The 18,895-nt window shown below is 38.3% G+C and overlaps 1 protein-coding gene across 1 annotated transcript in view; it reads left to right on the forward strand.

Moving 5' to 3' along the window:
• The first annotated feature begins 219 nt into the window (after positions 1 to 219).
• The window catches only part of LOC139720333 (protein Wnt-7b-like), a 69,016-nt gene continuing 50,340 nt past the window's right edge, over positions 220 to 18,895 (forward strand). The window contains exon 1 of the mRNA XM_071631695.1: positions 220 to 284. Coding sequence (XP_071487796.1) covers positions 220 to 284 — 65 coding nt within the window. The remainder of the gene's footprint in view (positions 285 to 18,895) is intronic.

Raw genomic sequence — 18,895 nt, forward strand, 5'->3', positions numbered from 1 at the left:
AAACAGATCTTGAACTTGCTTGACACCTGTTCGATCGGCTGCTAACACCAGTGGTGTGTGGTAAATTACCTTGGCATTGCACTCACCTCAACCCTAAGTGGTGCGGATTAGCGTGTGTAATCATTTATGCGAGTGAATAATTACTCATTTTGAAGGATAGCCAGTTCGCTGACTTCTTCCTGGATCTTGGACGAAATAGTTATAACTGACTGCCGGAAAATGGATGTGTATTCAACGGGGTCCCTCTTTATCTGGCTTCTGCAAATATTTGTGCTGGAAACTTGGTGAGTATAGACAAAGAAACCCATGTCAGTCATTGTTGAAGTAACTCTATTCCAGCCTTTTTCCCCATCTAAACCTTATCGCCCCAAAACTACTCCCATATTGTTGATAATCGTTGTTTCACGTCGCCTGGTTGATTAGTGTGATTGATTGAAGCTGATGTAGACAAGTCCTGTTAAAAGTCCCTCTTGATCTCCTATTTCGTCAAAACTAGGCCAGATAACGGTCACAATAATTGTACCCCATCCTCACCAATCTTAGGACGTACGCACAATATGTTACATCACAAAGTGATTCAAATGACTTCCCATCATGCGCTTTGAATTTTGTTTTCACAACTTTAGAAATTAAGTGCACTCAAGATATTAAACTCCATGATCAATTGATAACGTATGACTATCATGCATACATTTCTTTATCCTCGCATTTACCGTATAAAGCGTCTGTAGTCCGACCAAATAGCATCTTCAAATTATGCAGCAAAGTTATATATACCTGGACACTGTTGCCTACAGGTATCATGACGTGTTATGAAGCCCTATATACGAGTCTGAGGTTCTATGAATAGTTTGCCCCATCTAGAAAGGAACTGTCCGTTTGAAAGGTTTTGTAAACACCGTTTTCTTCGCTCTTTTTTCCCCTCCATCTCCCTCTCTGAGAGGAACTGTTCTCTCCATCATACGTAATTAGCTCATAATCACAGACAAGTGATTCTCTTTCTCTCTTTAAAAAAAAATCGTTTACTAGTGCTACTGTTTGTTTTGAAAGTTTCGGTACAATACGATTAGTCATAGAAAATAGTAACTGGTTGTTTAATCATATCACATTCGTTATTGAGAGAGAAAGAGAGAAAAAAATGAGAAAGACGTGTAGCATTATTTTTGTTTGCTTGTTTGATTTATTTTATTCCAACATAATTTCATACATGAATCAAAATTCTTTTCAGTAATATCACAGAAAATATCAATAAACAGATTACAATATATATATCATTCGAAGAAAGAAAATGAACGTGAAAATGAATTCCATTAACAAAATATATGTCGTATTACCAAATTTGCCAATAATTACCTGAGAAATTTTGCAGAACTGTCACTGTAAGCGGGTGCTTGTATACGTGTCAGCCCAGGAAACTTACCTACTTTATAATATACATATTTTATTCAGCAGAATGGGGAAGACCGTAACATGATAATGCACATAGATCATTCATGCATGTATACAAAGCTAGGAGGCTACACTCTTCTGTTATATCGTAATAATGACTATTGTGTCTGTTCACGTATAGCTTTGTGTTTTCTTTTCCATAATGGCAATCATTTTCACCTCCTTCATGCTCAAAATTTCTTTCCACTTCAAAATCATAAATAACATTAACAAGGATCATGATTGCCTTCTCATAATCAGTTAATCATCGTCAGAATAAGTACCGGTATACTATTGCAAGCGGAACACCGGGGCACTCTCAGTACAAATTGAATGCTGAGGCATAGCCTGCGTTGCGGGTATTTACGAATAATATCCCTTGGAAACCTTACAAGATCGACGCGCTGTTAGTTTTCATGGTCATACCACAAGCTCTTTATACTTTAAGCAAACAATTTGCCAAACGAAAAGAGCAAGATGAAAATCACAGCATAATTTACCATTGAAGCCTCTGTCAGATGTATAAGTGAACCAACAAAAAGTGATATATTTTGTCGGTTTTTTTTTAAAGCAAGATGATAAGCAATCACTGCACAGGTGTCAAGTAAGTTTTATAAGTGATGATAGATAATTATGATTAATTGTGATTAGTGATCTTTTCGTATTCACAAAGAGAGGACGCGGACATTTAGGGGACAGATGCCAATCTCGATATGAATCACAAGCGGACATGTCTTTCAAATACGATTCACTCTTTCAAGCCTCTTTCATTGTTTATTCTCATATATCATCGACATATCTCTAGGCCTATCTCTTTCGATTTACGTAAAGCCATGTCAGGCATCTTTATTCTTTTTTTTTTTCATTTTCATTCAAATCTATTTGTCAGGACAGATAAAGATATAGCATTTTGATGACCGGTAGCGATTAACCCGAAGCCAAAATGAATTACTCATATTAAAAGTCAGGATAACGATAGGATGGAATTATCTCTGAAAAGTGAGAAAATGGCCCGAGATATTCACACGTTGTCAGATATCGATGTCCTCAGAAGGCCAGACACACACGGTCGGTAGATTTTCCTTTGACGACAAATGAGTTTAAGAATTAGATGACTCATTTGTGAGTTTTATGCAGGGGAAGGGGGTAAGCTGTATCTGCGCAGTGGTATGTCTCACAAAAGAGGGTATTTCACAGGAAAAATCTCTGTAGTTTCTGTACAGGTTTTTGCTTGTATGTTGTCACTCCCACGTCCTGTGAGATTACTGTAGTAATTAGCTGTTACATTACAAAGCATCTCAACTCTTCAATATAAAGCGATCAACTATTCTTCCACCCAATCTATAGTTTCTATGAACGTTTTATAAATTATATGATAATACTCGATATAGACGTAATCATCCTTCAAGTCAGGTTATATACGTCCAATGATAATACACTTACACATATAACACATATGCACGCGCACGAGCGCACGAACACACACGGATCTGCTGAAAATTCCACAGCTCTCATAAAAAGACATGAATGAAAAATTGTTACGACTGTCACTCGCCCACGCATTTGTTGCGTACAAACCAGCAGCTGTTGTGTAGCCATCGTTTTTTATATCTTCGTTTTATCCTCGTTGCATTGCCTAACGGTTGGACAACATTGAACTTGCCATCATGTTCGATATATAAATATTCCTGCCGCTGAACCGTTCTTGCGCAGCGTAGCAGGAGTTGTATCTTTTTATGATTATTTTGCGTGCAAACTGATATACAAATTCAGAGCGTGAGAGCAGATAAAAGCGCGACGGATCACTGAAAGTGATCACAGCAGATCCAGGAGGGATTTGTGGCTCGCAGCTTAGCGCCGAAAAGTGCGCGCAAGCTGACAAGATTATACGATTCCACATCTGCAAACATTTCACTGTTGTTGGTTTTTTTTGTGCAAATGGAGATGGTGTACAAATGGACTTTCCTTGTATACATGATATACAGATATTTTTTGAATTGTAATTTTGTCATCATCATCATTTTTAACGGTAATCAACTGTATGCCATCTTCATTGTGTGTTTGTTTTGTAAGTCGAAGTTACAGTTTTGTCAAAATGTGAAAACGGCTTGGCTACAACTTTGTGAATTCTGCCTATAGGTACTGAGCAACTATGCAGGAAGCAGTCCCGCGATCACTTTTTGTACACACTTCGTGTAGTCCCACATATCTAAGTTACGCGCGATTGCATGCTTTTATTTGTTGGTTATAGTTTCGGTGTATCAAACTGCAGACTGAGTAAAGCTTAGTTTTGTTTTGTTTTGTTTTTCATTACCACTGACAATCTTTTTACGTTTGTATGTCCCCTGTTGAAAGATAGTTTAATGGAATGTAACCTCATGTTTTGCCTGATTGACAATGTGAATGCAGTAACAAAGATTATCACGCCTGGGGCAGGCACCCTGTCGTTTGTAACATCTTCCCGTCAGGCACATAATAAGTAACCTTAAATTTGCAGTGCCATTGACATTTATCACGGGTCACTATGATTATCAAAGCTGTCTTAAGTATACCTTGCTATGCTTTATTTGTATTGTATCATCTAGCCAAGATCATAACGAACGCAACAATTATGTTGTGAGCTATGATGTCACAAATAATTAAAACGTACGAGTACAGCCGCAAAGTTCGAGAGTTTTCCAACAAAACACATTATTTTTAAGGGCATGTTATCATGTTTAATGTTTCTTCTCTGTGTGTTAATGTTAGAAAGTGGAAAACAACAAAATCCTGATTAAGTTTGTTTTTTTTTGTCCATGTCGTAAAGAAATTGTGCCCGTGATTCTAAATTTAAAAGTTACACTCCACGTTTCCTCCTGAAATGTGGACATGACACATTATTTCATAGAAATGCACTGCCAAGCCTCAAGTTTATTGAAAGAGATAACGTGTTTTAGTGCTACCCAAGTTCGCCCGTCTAAATTCCACCGCGAGATGCTCTAAACAAGAAGCTTTCAACACGTAAATCTTGGCTTACTCCAACGTGTCAGACGCTATAACTCACACGCACCCACACACACATGCACACACTCCTTCCCCTCCTTCTCCCCCAACCAAAGCTGTGCATCGTGTAAAATACGACTACGGACTCACGAAGGGGGAGAAAAACACCCCCGAAATCTTCTCGAATGCTTGTGTGCTACTAACTATACACGTATTTATAAACTTCGGCGCTCATGACATTTTAATTTAGGGGAAAATTGAGAAACATGTATACATTTCAGAGCATCGCAGATTTACGGGACCCGTGCGTGCCTGATTAGGGTGACCAGCCAAACCAGAGTGTCGGTCCACCTAGGCCATCTTCCATACAAATTGATAATACTTATAGGAACGAGACGGCAAGCAAGGTCGAGAATTTGTATATACACGGTCAAATTCAAACACACCACCAATATCGGCATTAATAGTTCGGTACGTTTCGCGTGTATTTGACCGACGAGCTGGGAGCAACTACCATATAGGTGCAATCCATCAGTTATCTAGGATACAAATCGCTCAGGAATTCGTTTAATCCGACTTGGAAGCAGTGGCAAGGCTTTTAGGCAGATAATGACTAGGTAATGATTAATGATAATTATCAAAATAAAAACTTCCCCTCCTTTATTTCTCGTCGCCCAGGATTCTCGTGTCAGCTGTATAGCTGACAAGCTGACAATCAAGCATGCGGGAATATACCTCTGTGTCGAAATGATGAAGCCAATTAACAGCTAGACAAAACATTGATATTATCATTCGTGTCGGATATTGCGCTCGTATGATAATCATGTCAAAGTAAAATGCTGATTCCATTCCCCTTGGGTCACAGATGGATATTTGTAAGATTGTAAGATTTTATTGACTCTATCGACCCCCTCTCGGGGTATGAGAGTACAAACATATTTACAATATATGAATACAAAAATATAAGTGATAATGTACATGTTCATGTGAAAATAACAGATATAAATAAACATGTTTACAAAACAAAGCGTAAAGGACGTTTAACTACTCTACCATTACGTGTACACACATTCACATCTACTTTACTTTCTACAAAACTACTGTCTTTCTTCTTTGGTTTTGAAGAAAACTGAGACATAATCATTCTGACAAATTTAGCTAGTTTTTTCAAATAGATATGCAATGTTGTGTCTAGTGCCCTTGAATGCAAGACCATACGGAACTTTCGATATGTACGTGAAGTGGTAAACGCTGCATGCATATCTTATTGTGATCTAGATATACAGACACAACCATATGTACTGCAATGGATTGATGATGATGTAACTTATAGATTCACGCCCTCTGTTTAATTGAGTCTGGCTTTTGATAATGTAGATAAATCATTATCTAATCCCACATTGAAACAGATGCTACACTGGTCTGTAAATTAGGCCTACTCATCAGCATGTCTTTAGCATTTCCGCAGTTGCCATCCTTTATATTTCTTCAATGAGCAGAAAATTCGATGGAACTCAGAATTATTAAACGTAGTGAAAAATGATCAAATTTAAGATGTTACATTTTAATTCAATGACTTTAGTTCCATCGAACAAAAAGCAATACATAATACAAAGTATACAAGCACAGCAATAAAGAAGTAAGAAGTTATAAAGTATAATACAAAATGTATGTACGAAAGAATGTGTAGTATAGGGCCAAAAATGCATAATTTGTCAAAATGACAAAAAGAAATAAATAAAGCGATAGAAAAGAGTAATCCACTAAAAATGGTAAACGGAGACATCAGGTAGAATGTAATAAATATGTCCAATTAGAGGCTGTGCACTGCACATAGGAGTGAGTAAATTGAGAAGGCAAAAACTTTAATGGTGGCGCCATTTTGTTCTTTTCATGACTAAATTTAGTCATCACAAAATAGCGGACATAGCCCACATATGGTAGCGTCAAATACACCCAAGCAGCCAGTCCGTTTCCCCCAATAATGCATCCACGTGCAGATTGTGAAAAACGTGGAGACATTCTCGGAAGGTGGAAAAAATATTGTTATGATATCCGCGAAGGAAAGGGGGAGGGGGCACGTTTGGGAATTTGGGGGAAGCAAATGATTGTTGGGGGAGGATGGGGAAGGGGGGGATAGTTAGGGAGAGAGTTGGTTGATTATTATTATTCAAGATCATGTGCAACCCGCTCGAGGAAAGGATTCCAGAATTCCCACCGTTCAAAACGAGGAATTGATTTTTTTGGGTCCACGTCCGAGCAATTAGCGAGTTCATCGCTCATCAGAGCTCGGGAGCCGGGGGTTGGCCCAGAAAGGAAGGGGAGGAAGAAGGGGGGGAAATCATTTGAATCAGTGTCTGTCTACTTCAAGCAGTCAATGCTCGCTCGCACGTTTTCTCCGGTATGCATGTGCCGAGTACTGCATATCATACCGTCAGTATCTCTCAGCATTCTCTATACGCCTGGTCGGTATAGTTATAACATTGCGCCGTCCATAACTAGAATCTAGAATCTAGAAACCTAGTAATTGCCTTACAGGAATGAATGATCTGCATTCCCATATCCTTTTTCACATTTTGGCACGGACCCACCGACACGGACGTCATAAAACCATACATACAAACATACATGTATCAATGATAATGATAATGATGATAATGCTAATGATGATGATGATGATGATAATAATAATAATAATAATAATAATAATAATATTATTATTATTATTATTCATAATAATAATAATAATAATAATAATAATAACAATAATAATGATAATAATAGAAATAATAATCATCGTTGTGAATACTAGTATTATCATTATATTGCATCTGTTTGCTCATACGCCATTTAGACTGACTTAATCATTTTATTATATGTGACTATTCTACCAACTATTCACAAAATATGTAGCTCATTTATGAGTCTTGATAATGGTTATGAATTTTGAGAGAAATCAAAAGTTTGTTTTTTTTTCTATTGAGATGTTATTGCTTGTCCAACGATTGCTAATGAAAACTAGTGCAATACAGAAATAAGGCTTTGGAAATATCCAGTAATTTGCAATTCCCAGTAACCATTTGTGATATGGTTATGGATAGATAGAACACGACAGAATGACAGGAATGTCCTTCTTTCTGACAAGACTTTCTGGTACAGATATTAGACTGTTGCAATGTTCAGGGTATTAAATCCATACACATACTCACACTTGCACCATCACACAGATACATACACACACCATAACACACACAGGCCTATACACAGACACCATCGCACACATACAAACACCCACAACACACACACACACACACACACACACACACACACATCTCAATCGTTTCTCACCATAAATTCTCACATCATATTGGGTGTAGAATTTGCTCAGATATATTATGTACTCTTTCTCTTTTCCAACCTAATGTCGTACATTTCTGTCCTCCTGTTCTGTTACTACGTCATTCTGCTGTGAGCATATTCGGCGGGGTTCGGCCCACCATCCCAGCTATGCCAGTGGTAGAGAGACATCCCAGTTGACTCCCAAGTCGCATCCCGACTATTTCATGATATTCCTCCTCTCAAAGAAAGGACATTTTAAGCTCGACTTGAGCCTGGGATCAATCAAATTGGATTAAGTAAATATTCCAGCCATGTTTGATCTTCGGTAGACCCTCGCCATTGCAATAAAAGATGCACGATGTACGTGCGTGCGGTCAGAAGCGCACAACTCACCATAAGATATGTTATATCTTGCTCTTATTAAACTACATTTTTGTGTGTGTATGTTTGTGTATGTGTGTGTGTGGGGGGGGGGGGTGGGATGAGGGCATAAGTTCATGATCGCTGGTGTGTTTTTCAACCAGGGGGGTTTCATTTCAATTTACTACACCAGCCACGGAAAAAGAAAGAAGTGCTACACTCTAGTAACATGCTGTTCGACATTAAATGGCGCACCACTAGAAAAAGAAAATCAAATAAAGTTATATAATTATGATTAGTATGATTCTGATGACAAACATGATGATAATGATGACAATTACCATGATGATTATCATGATGCTACGCCACGAAAGTTGTTGTTGCGTAATGACAATCTGATCATATTAATGTAATTACAATAACACTAATATTCAAAACAGCATTAATATAAATCAGGAAGAGAGGTTCGCGGTAACATCTCTCTTCCTCAATGCTCAAGGAGATTATATCTGATCTCCAGTGACTGCAAAGATCCATTAAGAATAAAAGTATACAATAACAATCTACTAGTGGTAAGAGAGAGAAGAAAGTGAAGAATAAAGTGAAGGAGGGGAAGGCAAATTGTGATGCATGTATCCACAAAAGAGGCCAACGGCAAGGACGAAAAGAAGAAAAGAAAGATGTGATAAAGATAATAACGATGAGGGTAGTCGCTACATTTAACATATTCATTATCGAGCGAGATCACTCATATAGGCTTATGATATGTTCACAACCTTAACCCTTTGCATGCTTTGAGTGTTGATTGGCACAGAAAACCCCATAGCTTTGTACACACTGTCCGGAGTCCCTGGCACAGAAAGGGTTATTCAGCATAATGGAGGTAAGGAAGGAAGATTGGTGCAGAATAGTTGGTATACGTAATTATATACATGATATAGGACATGTGAACACCAGGTTGATGTATACGAAATTATATAGGACATGTGAACACCAGGGCCCTGTTGCATAAAACCCTTACCGCTGCTTTCTAGCGGTAAGTCTTCAAATTAGCGGTGAATTTTATAATCCTTGATGCTGATTGGCTGTGACGCCTAATTTTTGACGGTACGTTAATATTGAAATTCAACGATAAGTCTTATGCAACGGGCCACAGGTTGATGTATACGAAATTATAGAGGACATGTGAATACCAGGTTTAAAATAATGACTCCAGTCTCTTGCTTGTGTGCTGGCCGGCTCCCTGGAAATCAAACTAACCACGTGCTTGAAATATCTTATACTTTTTTTTCTATCTCAATTAAGATGTCATACTTTTGCCAGACAAATTAGCTCTGGGATTCTTGCGTTCTTTGGACAAGTCTAGAGATGGAACTAAATTCCACGGACATTGTGTTGTTTGCATGTCATGCTGCTGTATGCCAAAACTGTATGGCAGAGTTTGTGGCTTGATATAGCAGGTTTTCTGACAGTACCATCAACAATCAGCACACTTAGCCGTATGTCCGGATAAGGATGTAGAGCAAGATGGAATAGGATAAAGAAAACCTTTTTCTTTTTCTTTTTAGGGGGGAAGGAGGGAATAGAGGAGGACCGAGTTTTTGAGAAGTACTGCCAGTCCTGATTCAAACTTGTGTGCTTAACCCAGATTCGAGCTTCTTCTATTTTTTTTTCGTCCCCCCTGATGTGTCTCTTGTCCCAATAAAGTATCTGTTCGGAAATTGTATCATGAAAAGGACACGAGATGGTTGTGTGATAAGTTCGTCACTGCCTCAGTATTAGCAACAGCAGGCTGAACGAACCGGGACAGTCGAGTTGAGCCATCAAAAGATGACTCGTCGGCCATCGATGGAATTAGCGTCCACAGCCGCGAGGCAATATGCAGCTATACAGAGCTCGAGAACTCTATAGTACGAGTGGAAGTGTTCTTAACGAGGAAGATCATAATCTGTTACATGACTTCCCACCAAGTACAGACAAATAAACATTTCCTTCTAGTGTGCATCTATAACACTGTCTGAGACGAAATGGAGCATGTTTTTAAAATCTGGGTTTGGGTTGGATTATCGTAATGTAGCTTTAAAAAATGTATCGTGCTCATGCGCGAATGTTTCTCCGACAATGAATGAAGAACTGAACAGTGGGTGGCCCTGGACTCCTCGGACCCTGGTGTAGTGCTGTCTGGACCCAGTCCAAGTCAAGTCAGTTTAAATCGAATCAAATCAAATCAAGACTAATCAAACATACCTTTAAGAAGAAATATTTTTTTTTAAGAAGATATCAAAAAAAATGTAAAGATTGACACATATAAACAAATGGGCGCACACAGACAGACAGACAGATATACACACACACATACCAATACATACGTCAATATACGTATATAATTACTCTGAGCAACACCACCAAATCGTCATAAAGCATATTCTTTAATATGGCTTGCATTTTGAAGCCTGTTGAAAGTTAATCAACGTGTATAGTCACTGACTGACATCAAAACGCTAAAACCTTAGAAGAACAAACAATTTCTTTTTACATTCTTGGGAAGTATTAGTTATTTACGTTAAAGTCCATATTAGATTCGTCATTTTTGAAAGGTCGCAGTTTACAGGGAGAACTCACATGGAAGAACTGAGAGTAAATTTACTCTATGTTATTTTGACATTCTGTAGTTTACTGGAATGAATTAGTCATCTTATGAAGACTGTTGACCATTCTTTAAAGAACGGATGAGGATAGGAAGACGCCAGAAAACAATAGTCCCACTTCACACTATTATGCCCGAGAGAGAGAGACTTAGCTGACTATATTTTTATTGAAATATGACTACATGACTTTCCAGAACGACTTCACTTCACTTCAGATACGTTTACAACCATGCGTGCTGATGGCGCCAGTGATGTGCATGTGGCGTACTACGCTAAGGTGTGGTCCTAAACAGCAAATTAATGAGTTGACGCGATGAGTCGTCGCTGTCCATGGAATAGGGCCCGTAGAATGTTTCCCTTACTTGGTGCCTGGACTAGTTTCCGGCTTCGCTCGTTTCAGGGAGTCCTATAGACAAGCTGGAATTCCAGACCACGGTAGCATTTCTAGCAAGCTCGGCTGACCTCAAACTGTTAGACTTTTCTGTAGCCCTCTTGTCACAAGAGTGGCCGCTCCATTCAGTTGGTCATTTTCTGTGTGTTTTGCCAATTACCTCGGACATCCTTGTGAGGAGGGTATCAATTGCAAGACGAGAAAATAGAGCTTGACTACGTTAAAAGAAGGTGAAAAGGAAGATTCGATAATACGAGCCTGCGAAAGACTACCGAGAGAATAGAGAAAGCCGAATCAAACCATTTTATTAAGCTGATGCTTGAGTGTAAAACGGCAAGGTCTTGAGTCTATTGTCGTGGCGGCAGTATTCCTTTTAGCTTTATACAAGAAGCATTCTTGCTTGGGAGAGAGTATTGTGGTGTCGTGGCGAAATGGTTTATCTTGCCTGTAATCACCCGGCGTGCAGGATTGGTATATCTAGCCGATTGAGTACGGCCTGAAGATGACTGGAGAGCGATAAACTCCGTTAAAATTCTCCCACTCTGCATGTAGCAGATGCATGTATGATGTGTATACATCTCAGCTACAGTTATCTACAATGCTTCTTTTAATGTCGATTTGTGCGTGTTTTTGTATGTGCTTGCGGGGTACTCCCACAAGTACGTATTGCTAGTTTGTGTATGAGTGTGTGTTCGTGTGTGTGTGGTGTGTGTGTGTGTTTATGTACGTGCGTTTCCCGTTTCGCGGGCTTGTGCGAGAATATGTGTGTGTTTTAAAAAAAAGCGGATTTCGTTTCCTTGGTTTAGAGAGTTACAATGTAAAATTTAATATTAGTTTGCACGATGGTGGTGATACTGCATTTTGTCTTTAAGTAGTGTAAGATTGACGTTATTGTGTACAATGTTTGTGTAAATGCAGTTTGTCTTTGTATGATGTTTTGTTTTGCTTCTGTGAATATTTCTGTTTCTATGATATGAAATGGTACGAAATTCGAATAAAGAATTATCAAAAAAAGTGCGTGTAGGCATGTGTGTGTTTGTAAATGCATGCGCTTGCAGCAGCAGCAGCAGTAACAGCAAAAAAAAAAGAAAAAGAAGAATGTATTGTCAGGATAGAGACATCCTAGGAAACATGACATGTTCAAATAAAAGAATTTAAAAAGTGCAACACCCAGCATGACCAAATTCTGATGATCAACTCAATAATTCCATCACTATGGAGGGTCACTAACCAGTACCATATACCGACATCCGTGTCAGTGGTTTTAAGCGTACTTGGTCTTTTCAAATCGTGCTTAGAGTTTGTAAATAGCATTATCTTAATTCTGTAGTTTAAAAAAAAAACATTCAGGACGGACTTCTCAAACAGTTTCTCTTCTTTTGAAATGCTGCAGAATTGCCAAATTATGGGCTTTGACGGGATTTGAATCTGAAATGGTAAGCACAAATCGGCTATCATGCCAATTAGCAGTCGTTGTGAATCCACTCTTGATTCATCGCCGATTACACTAAACTTTGTTGTTTTAAGGGAAGAACCCTTCAGCTGTGTCCGGGCATGGCACGCTCCGCATCTTTCACTTGCGTAGCACATGCCCGCCATTAAAAAAAGAGTTCGCTCTGTCGGACGGATGAAATACTTTATCATTATGACGTCAGCCCCTGAGCAGCTGACGGAGCCGTCATCTACGAACAGGGACGAAGCGTTCCCCCATTCATGTAAAATCCACTGAGGGACTTACCTAGGTTTTCTGCTTTGGACTGATCCAAGGTTTATTCCCGAGAGACGTGGCATTATAGTATTCCCTCTGGGTTAGCAGGGCCCGATAGCTAAACAAGCAAGAAGATATACAGTACCACCCATTTTGAAATTAACCACAATGATTCCAGACTTAATAGCCTGTCCAAGTGAAATCTTTACGTCTGAAACATACTGTTCACATGTTTGTTTTCTTTTTTATGCTTTGTTTTTTGTTCATTTACATCCTCAACGAAAAGATTACTTTTCGAAAAGGCGGGACAAATTCCGGAGGGAAAAGTAGATGACCCCTCATTATCTCGTTCATTAATCTTCACAAGTAATTTAGCCTTCTGAAACTCTATCCGTGCCGAGGGAATTTCTCATAAAATGGTTTTATTGCGAGTGGATGCCCAGAACAATATTCTAATCGAGACTCTTAGTAGCATTTACCATAACTGACGTAAAATATGTTAACAATGTTAGGCAGGATTATAGATACTTATCCCCATTCCCATTGATCAGTTCTGGATTGTGTGGGTTTTATTAGGGAAAATTATAGGAGAAACGAATAAGGCATTTAAACAAAGAGAGTGAAAAAAATGGAAAGAAATACAGGGCTTTCTGTAAGGAACGAGGTTAAGCGATGGTGAGATAATCAAGCATTTTCCTTCAGTATTTCCAAAGGCAACTTTTTCGTCAAACAGCTAAATTTCTACATTTGAAGCAAGAAAGCAAAGATTCCCTTTAGTGTTACATCGTCAAATTTGATCAGCTTAAAATCAACACCCAACTGAAAATTATTAAAAACAAAAAACAAAACTGAGTTACGGAGGAACGGTTACGGTGTTCTGCCTATTCCTCGCATTAAATGATACAATAAGTAGGCCTACTTCTCAGAATTCTGGCTTTTTAAAAAAAGATAAATGGCGGTCTGTACTGTAAGGCAGCAGCGACAATTGTACATTTATACGTCTCATCGCCGGGAACTTGGATCAAATAATGATTTTCCCCTCGTCCTCGAATGGTTCCATATAAATCTTGCTGCTGTTTATACAGTTCGGTTAGGTTGCTGTAATTCCATCCACCCTTGGGCTGTAGACCTATTATAGCCATGGTTTTACAAAATATGAAAGCATTCTCCGAGAAGGAAAGAGTCTGTTGCATAGATATTAGTTATTTCAAATTCCTACTGTCACATCAAATGACGGAATCCGATACACTTTAGGGCTTTTTACACTTGTAAATTTTTGCTTAGCCCCGGACCAACGGTGGGGCTAAGGGGGGGGGGGGGGCCTTAGCCCCACCGTTGGTACGGGACTATCCTTAGCCCCACCGTTGGTACGGGACTATCCTTAGCCCACTTTCTGTTTACACTCGTTTTTGCCAAAGTGGGCTAGCCCCACCGATAGTACGGTACTATCTGGCCCTGCAAAATAGCAGGGGTTAGCACCGCAATTGCGGTGCCAAGCAAGTGAGTGTAAACAGAACGAAAAAATAATCCTGGGCTAAGCGACGGTGACGAAGTCCGACCCTCACTGACCAATCAGAAACGAGGTAATCAAGTGCTGCCGGTGCGTGCGTGTACGTGTACAGTACACAGCGTAATTATGAATATTCATGTGGTTTGGAAAGTCCGGGACTAAGAAATACGAGTGTAAAAAGGTCAGTTTTCTCCTTAGCCCCGGACAAGAAATAGTACGGGACTAATTGGCGAGTGTAAAAAGCTGAAAAAATTGGTACGGGACTAACGATAGTCCTGGGTCAGAGAAAGTCCGGGGTTAAGAAACACAAGTGTAAAAAGCCCTTTAAAGTATTAAGCCGACATTTTATCACATTTCGCATGTTGATGCCAAATTCTACCTGTACTGTCAAAGCAAACCAAAACCCAACGAGAAATGTGGATTGAGTGAAAGCAGCAACATTAGTAGAATACATCAGTGAAAGTTTAAGGAATATCGGACAATCGATGCAAAAGTTATGAATTTTTAAAGTCTTGGTGTTGGAACCGCTGGATGAGAAGACTACTAGAGGTTATGACGTCATGTGTGGACAACAATATTATAAAGAAAATATAAAGGGAATTCCACAAAAACTCATTTTTCATGAAAATTACACATTCTATCACCTTGATACTGACATATGTTAAGGGTAGCAATATATTCCCCCTGCTTTCTGAAAGCGGTTAGTCAAGTGCTCATTCATTATGTTAGAAAAGTGAATTTTTGTGGAATTCCTTTTATATTATTGTTGTCCACATATTACATCATAACCTCTAGTATAGTCTCCTCATTCAGCGGTTCCAAAACTAAAACTTTAAAAATTCATAACTCTTGCATCGATTGTCCGATTTTCCTCAAACTTTCACTGATGTATTTTACTAATGTTGCTGTTTCACTCAATCCACATTTCTCTTCGGGTTTTGGTTTCCTTTGATAGTCGAGTCTGATGAAGGCTTTGCAAATTAGTAAGAACCAGCATTCTTCCGTCTCGACGAAGATGAACAACTTGCAACGAAGTGATGTTCCTTGGGATCAGGCCCCAGCAGTGTTATGACCTGGCGGTTATTGCCCCCTGTCAAACTCCCCCTTCCCCTTACCCCCGCCCTGCATGAATTTTGGTACGAAACAGGTGCGTGCGGCGTATTGACGTATTAGAGCAGCGCAGCTTTAGGCGCACCACGGCATTTTATATTCCCGTCAGGAATATTTCAATGTATGAAGACTTTTTTTTTTCGTGAGCAATAATATCTTTCCTCTACAATTTTTTTCTTTTTTTTTTTTGATGGATACTGCAAGTGTTGTTACAAATTTTATATGAAATATTCTCTCCACGACAATAGGAACATGCAGTGGTTCGAATGCGACATGAGAAACTGTCGTATTCGGTGACATCTATGATTAAAAAAAAAGAAGAAAACAACAACAACAACAACCCGCTATACATTATTCTGTATGGATGCCAGGAAAATCGATGCGCACCAAATCAACAAGTATACTATACATGTGTTCAGTTTGTGTTGAAATGATGCAAGACATTGGTTTTTATATACTCATATATCATGAAGACTTCTGAGAGTGTGTCCAAGAAAACCTTGTGTAAGGCACGGCTATGATACTCGTGGTATTATGTGGTGATTCTGGTATAAGCAAACTTGGTTTTAGAAAAGCAACAGCAGACGCGCCAGGGATTTTCGATCTTTGCCGAAGAATACAGGAAGCAGATAATGACAGAACTACTTTAAGATTACCCAAATGATCTGAGATATAAGTTTCTCTAAAATTGAAAAGGTACACATTGAACATTATACGTGCATAACTTCATCGTATCGCAGACGTGTGACGATATAGCGCGGTCGTGGCGTTACATATAAAACCGTTATATTATGTGTGATATGCCTTTTTCTCCCTCCAAAAGCGCTTTATGTGTCGGATGCATACACACACACATACATATTCTTTTTTTTTCTTAATGATATTTTTCATTCAAATAAAACACTCATACACACGGGCAGACAAACATGCAGTCACATAAACACACAAAAAATCCAAAACTATATTTACCAAGTGAAATGCACAAACGCTCAAATGTATATAATGAATATTTCAGTTCAATTTAAGTCAACTCTGAAAAGACTAAGAGTATTTAAATCCAGACAGTATTTCTATTACTGTCTCTTTCTCTTTCTCTTTCTTTCGAACAAAAAAAAAAGAAAGAACTATACTTCTATTCATTTTCGTATTCTAAGCATTAATTGTATCTCTTCTCTTGCACTAGCAATGTTACTGATGACTCGTCAAGAAAACCATGAAAACGTTGCTTTTAGATGCTGTTTAGAACTACCTACTGATTTTGAAGCAAATTTAATCTCTCCTGTTTACAGACCACTATAATCACGATTAACTTCATTTCTATAATATCATGGGAGACTCACACAGCAATCCGATTCATCGGAGATAGAATGAAATTAAACAACCAGAATGTGTAGAGGCCCATCATGATTGATATTAGAATGAGAAAATTGAAGTCTGAAGTTTGGCATGTTGTTGTTGTTGTTGTTGTTGTTGTTGTTGTTGTTGTTGTTGTTGTTGTTGTTGTTGTTAAAAACAATTAATTAATGTTACCCAGTATATGCAAATATGATGAGGAGATGGCGTTATCTGGATCTGTGAATTGCGAACATCATCACCTTGTCTGTAATGATTCTAGATTCTCAGTGAAAATATGCGAAACTGAAAAGAAACCCACTTCCTCATTCTAAGCCCGATTTCGATGGAACTTCTACCATTGCAATTTTTTGTAAGTCTGACTTAGCTCTAAAGTCAACTTTATCTCGGTTTGGAATTGCAGTTGGAAGATGAGCTGTTGAAAACTGTGACAATGATGTGTGTGTATGTGTGTTATTATCTGTGTGTTTGCATAAATAGCATATAAGAATCTTCGTGTGTTTATGTGTGTCTGTAGCGTCTCTTTGTTTGCATAGAGGGTTATGGGAACCACCTCCCTAACGTGTGAATATAGTTTTTCTGTTTCCTTTTTTTTTTTAATCTTACACTTGCGCATACCAAGACGGAAAAGATGCTCCCTATGGCTCAGTCGGTCACTTCAGGACACCCGCGCCCATAAATTAAGGCGCGAAAAAAAAAAAGACCTCAAAAAAGAGAAAGTTACGTGAAAAATTCTCACGTAACTGCTCATGTCGGCTGGCCATAACAGACACAGCACAACAAGGCTGTAAAATCACGTAGGCCTGCGCGAATGATAAATTAAACCTTTCCAGTATAGAGTTCACGTAGATGATACTGTTTTAGGAGTTGAAGAGATGTCGAACGATGTGGATCACTGTTGGGGAATTGAGAATTTTTTGTTTGTACGCTGGAAACTCGATATAAAGAGATCTGATACAGCAAAATACCTGATATAAGAAACTAATTTATCTGGTCCCAATGCAGTTTTTCCTTTGTTTTGTATTCTTTATTGACTACCATTGATATAACAAAATATCTGATATAAAGAACAGATTGTCTCGGTCCCAAGGATCTCGTTATACTGAGTTTCCTCTGTAGCTATTTCTTGACGAAGACTTTCAAATGTGAAAATGTCCAGTGGAAATCTATTTTTTCTACATTTAATTATATAGTTATCTTTTTACTTTGTTTGGTATAAACGTTTTGCAGAGTACCATCGTTGTCAGCATTATAGATGGTAGTAACACAGTTACTGTGGGCAATTTATAATTCTCTAATGCTTCTCAGAGGAAGAAAAGGCAAGATTGTAAACTTTTTAATCGGCCTTGCTGCTACATCTCATGTAGTCTCCTAGTCCATCTCCAGATTCTTCGTCAAATCATTACTATCTGATGGTTTAGTATAAGCATCGATATCAACACTCAGACATTGCTGCTACTTGCGCTTATCCACAATGCATCTATATATCTAAATCAAACAATGTCCGGTTGAAATTATGAGGCTGATATAACAAAGTTGCCATAAACGAGGAAATGCTTTGATACATTCATGTAAATAATTCAATAACTTTCTGCACCAGACTTGAAATCTTAGCTAAATAATACAAAAAGCCCAAACACGAATGAAAAAATTTACTGATCAAAGAAAAAATACAGAGCGATGCGACATCAATAATCAAAAAATGGATAATTCAATGAACGACAAAATGAATCAAATATTGGATGTGATAGCCTTATATTGTTTATTCAGTTATTGCCTTGTGATCGATGTATTTGTAAATACCGTAAAAATGTCTTCCATTGAGTTGAGTTTGAGTTTGAGTTTATTTTATTTCACCACGGGTCACTCACTTCAGCCAATGGCTGTTCTTCTGTGAGTCCGTGAAGTAAAAAATCATACAATTACAAAATACAACATTTTATACATAGTATAGGAAACTTTAAAAAAAAATCCATTGTTCTCAAACGTTTATGTACGTTTATGGATCATAACGTCAATTCCCTTGTACCATGGAAGTTCATCATTGGAAAACAAAAACGACTGGT

The sequence above is a fragment of the Diadema antillarum genome, unplaced genomic scaffold (assembly GCF_040938485.1).
Source record: "Diadema antillarum isolate AM-2024a unplaced genomic scaffold, OU_Dant_1.0 scf00000127, whole genome shotgun sequence".
In the NCBI taxonomy this organism is placed as follows: Eukaryota; Metazoa; Echinodermata; class Echinoidea; order Diadematoida; family Diadematidae; genus Diadema; species Diadema antillarum.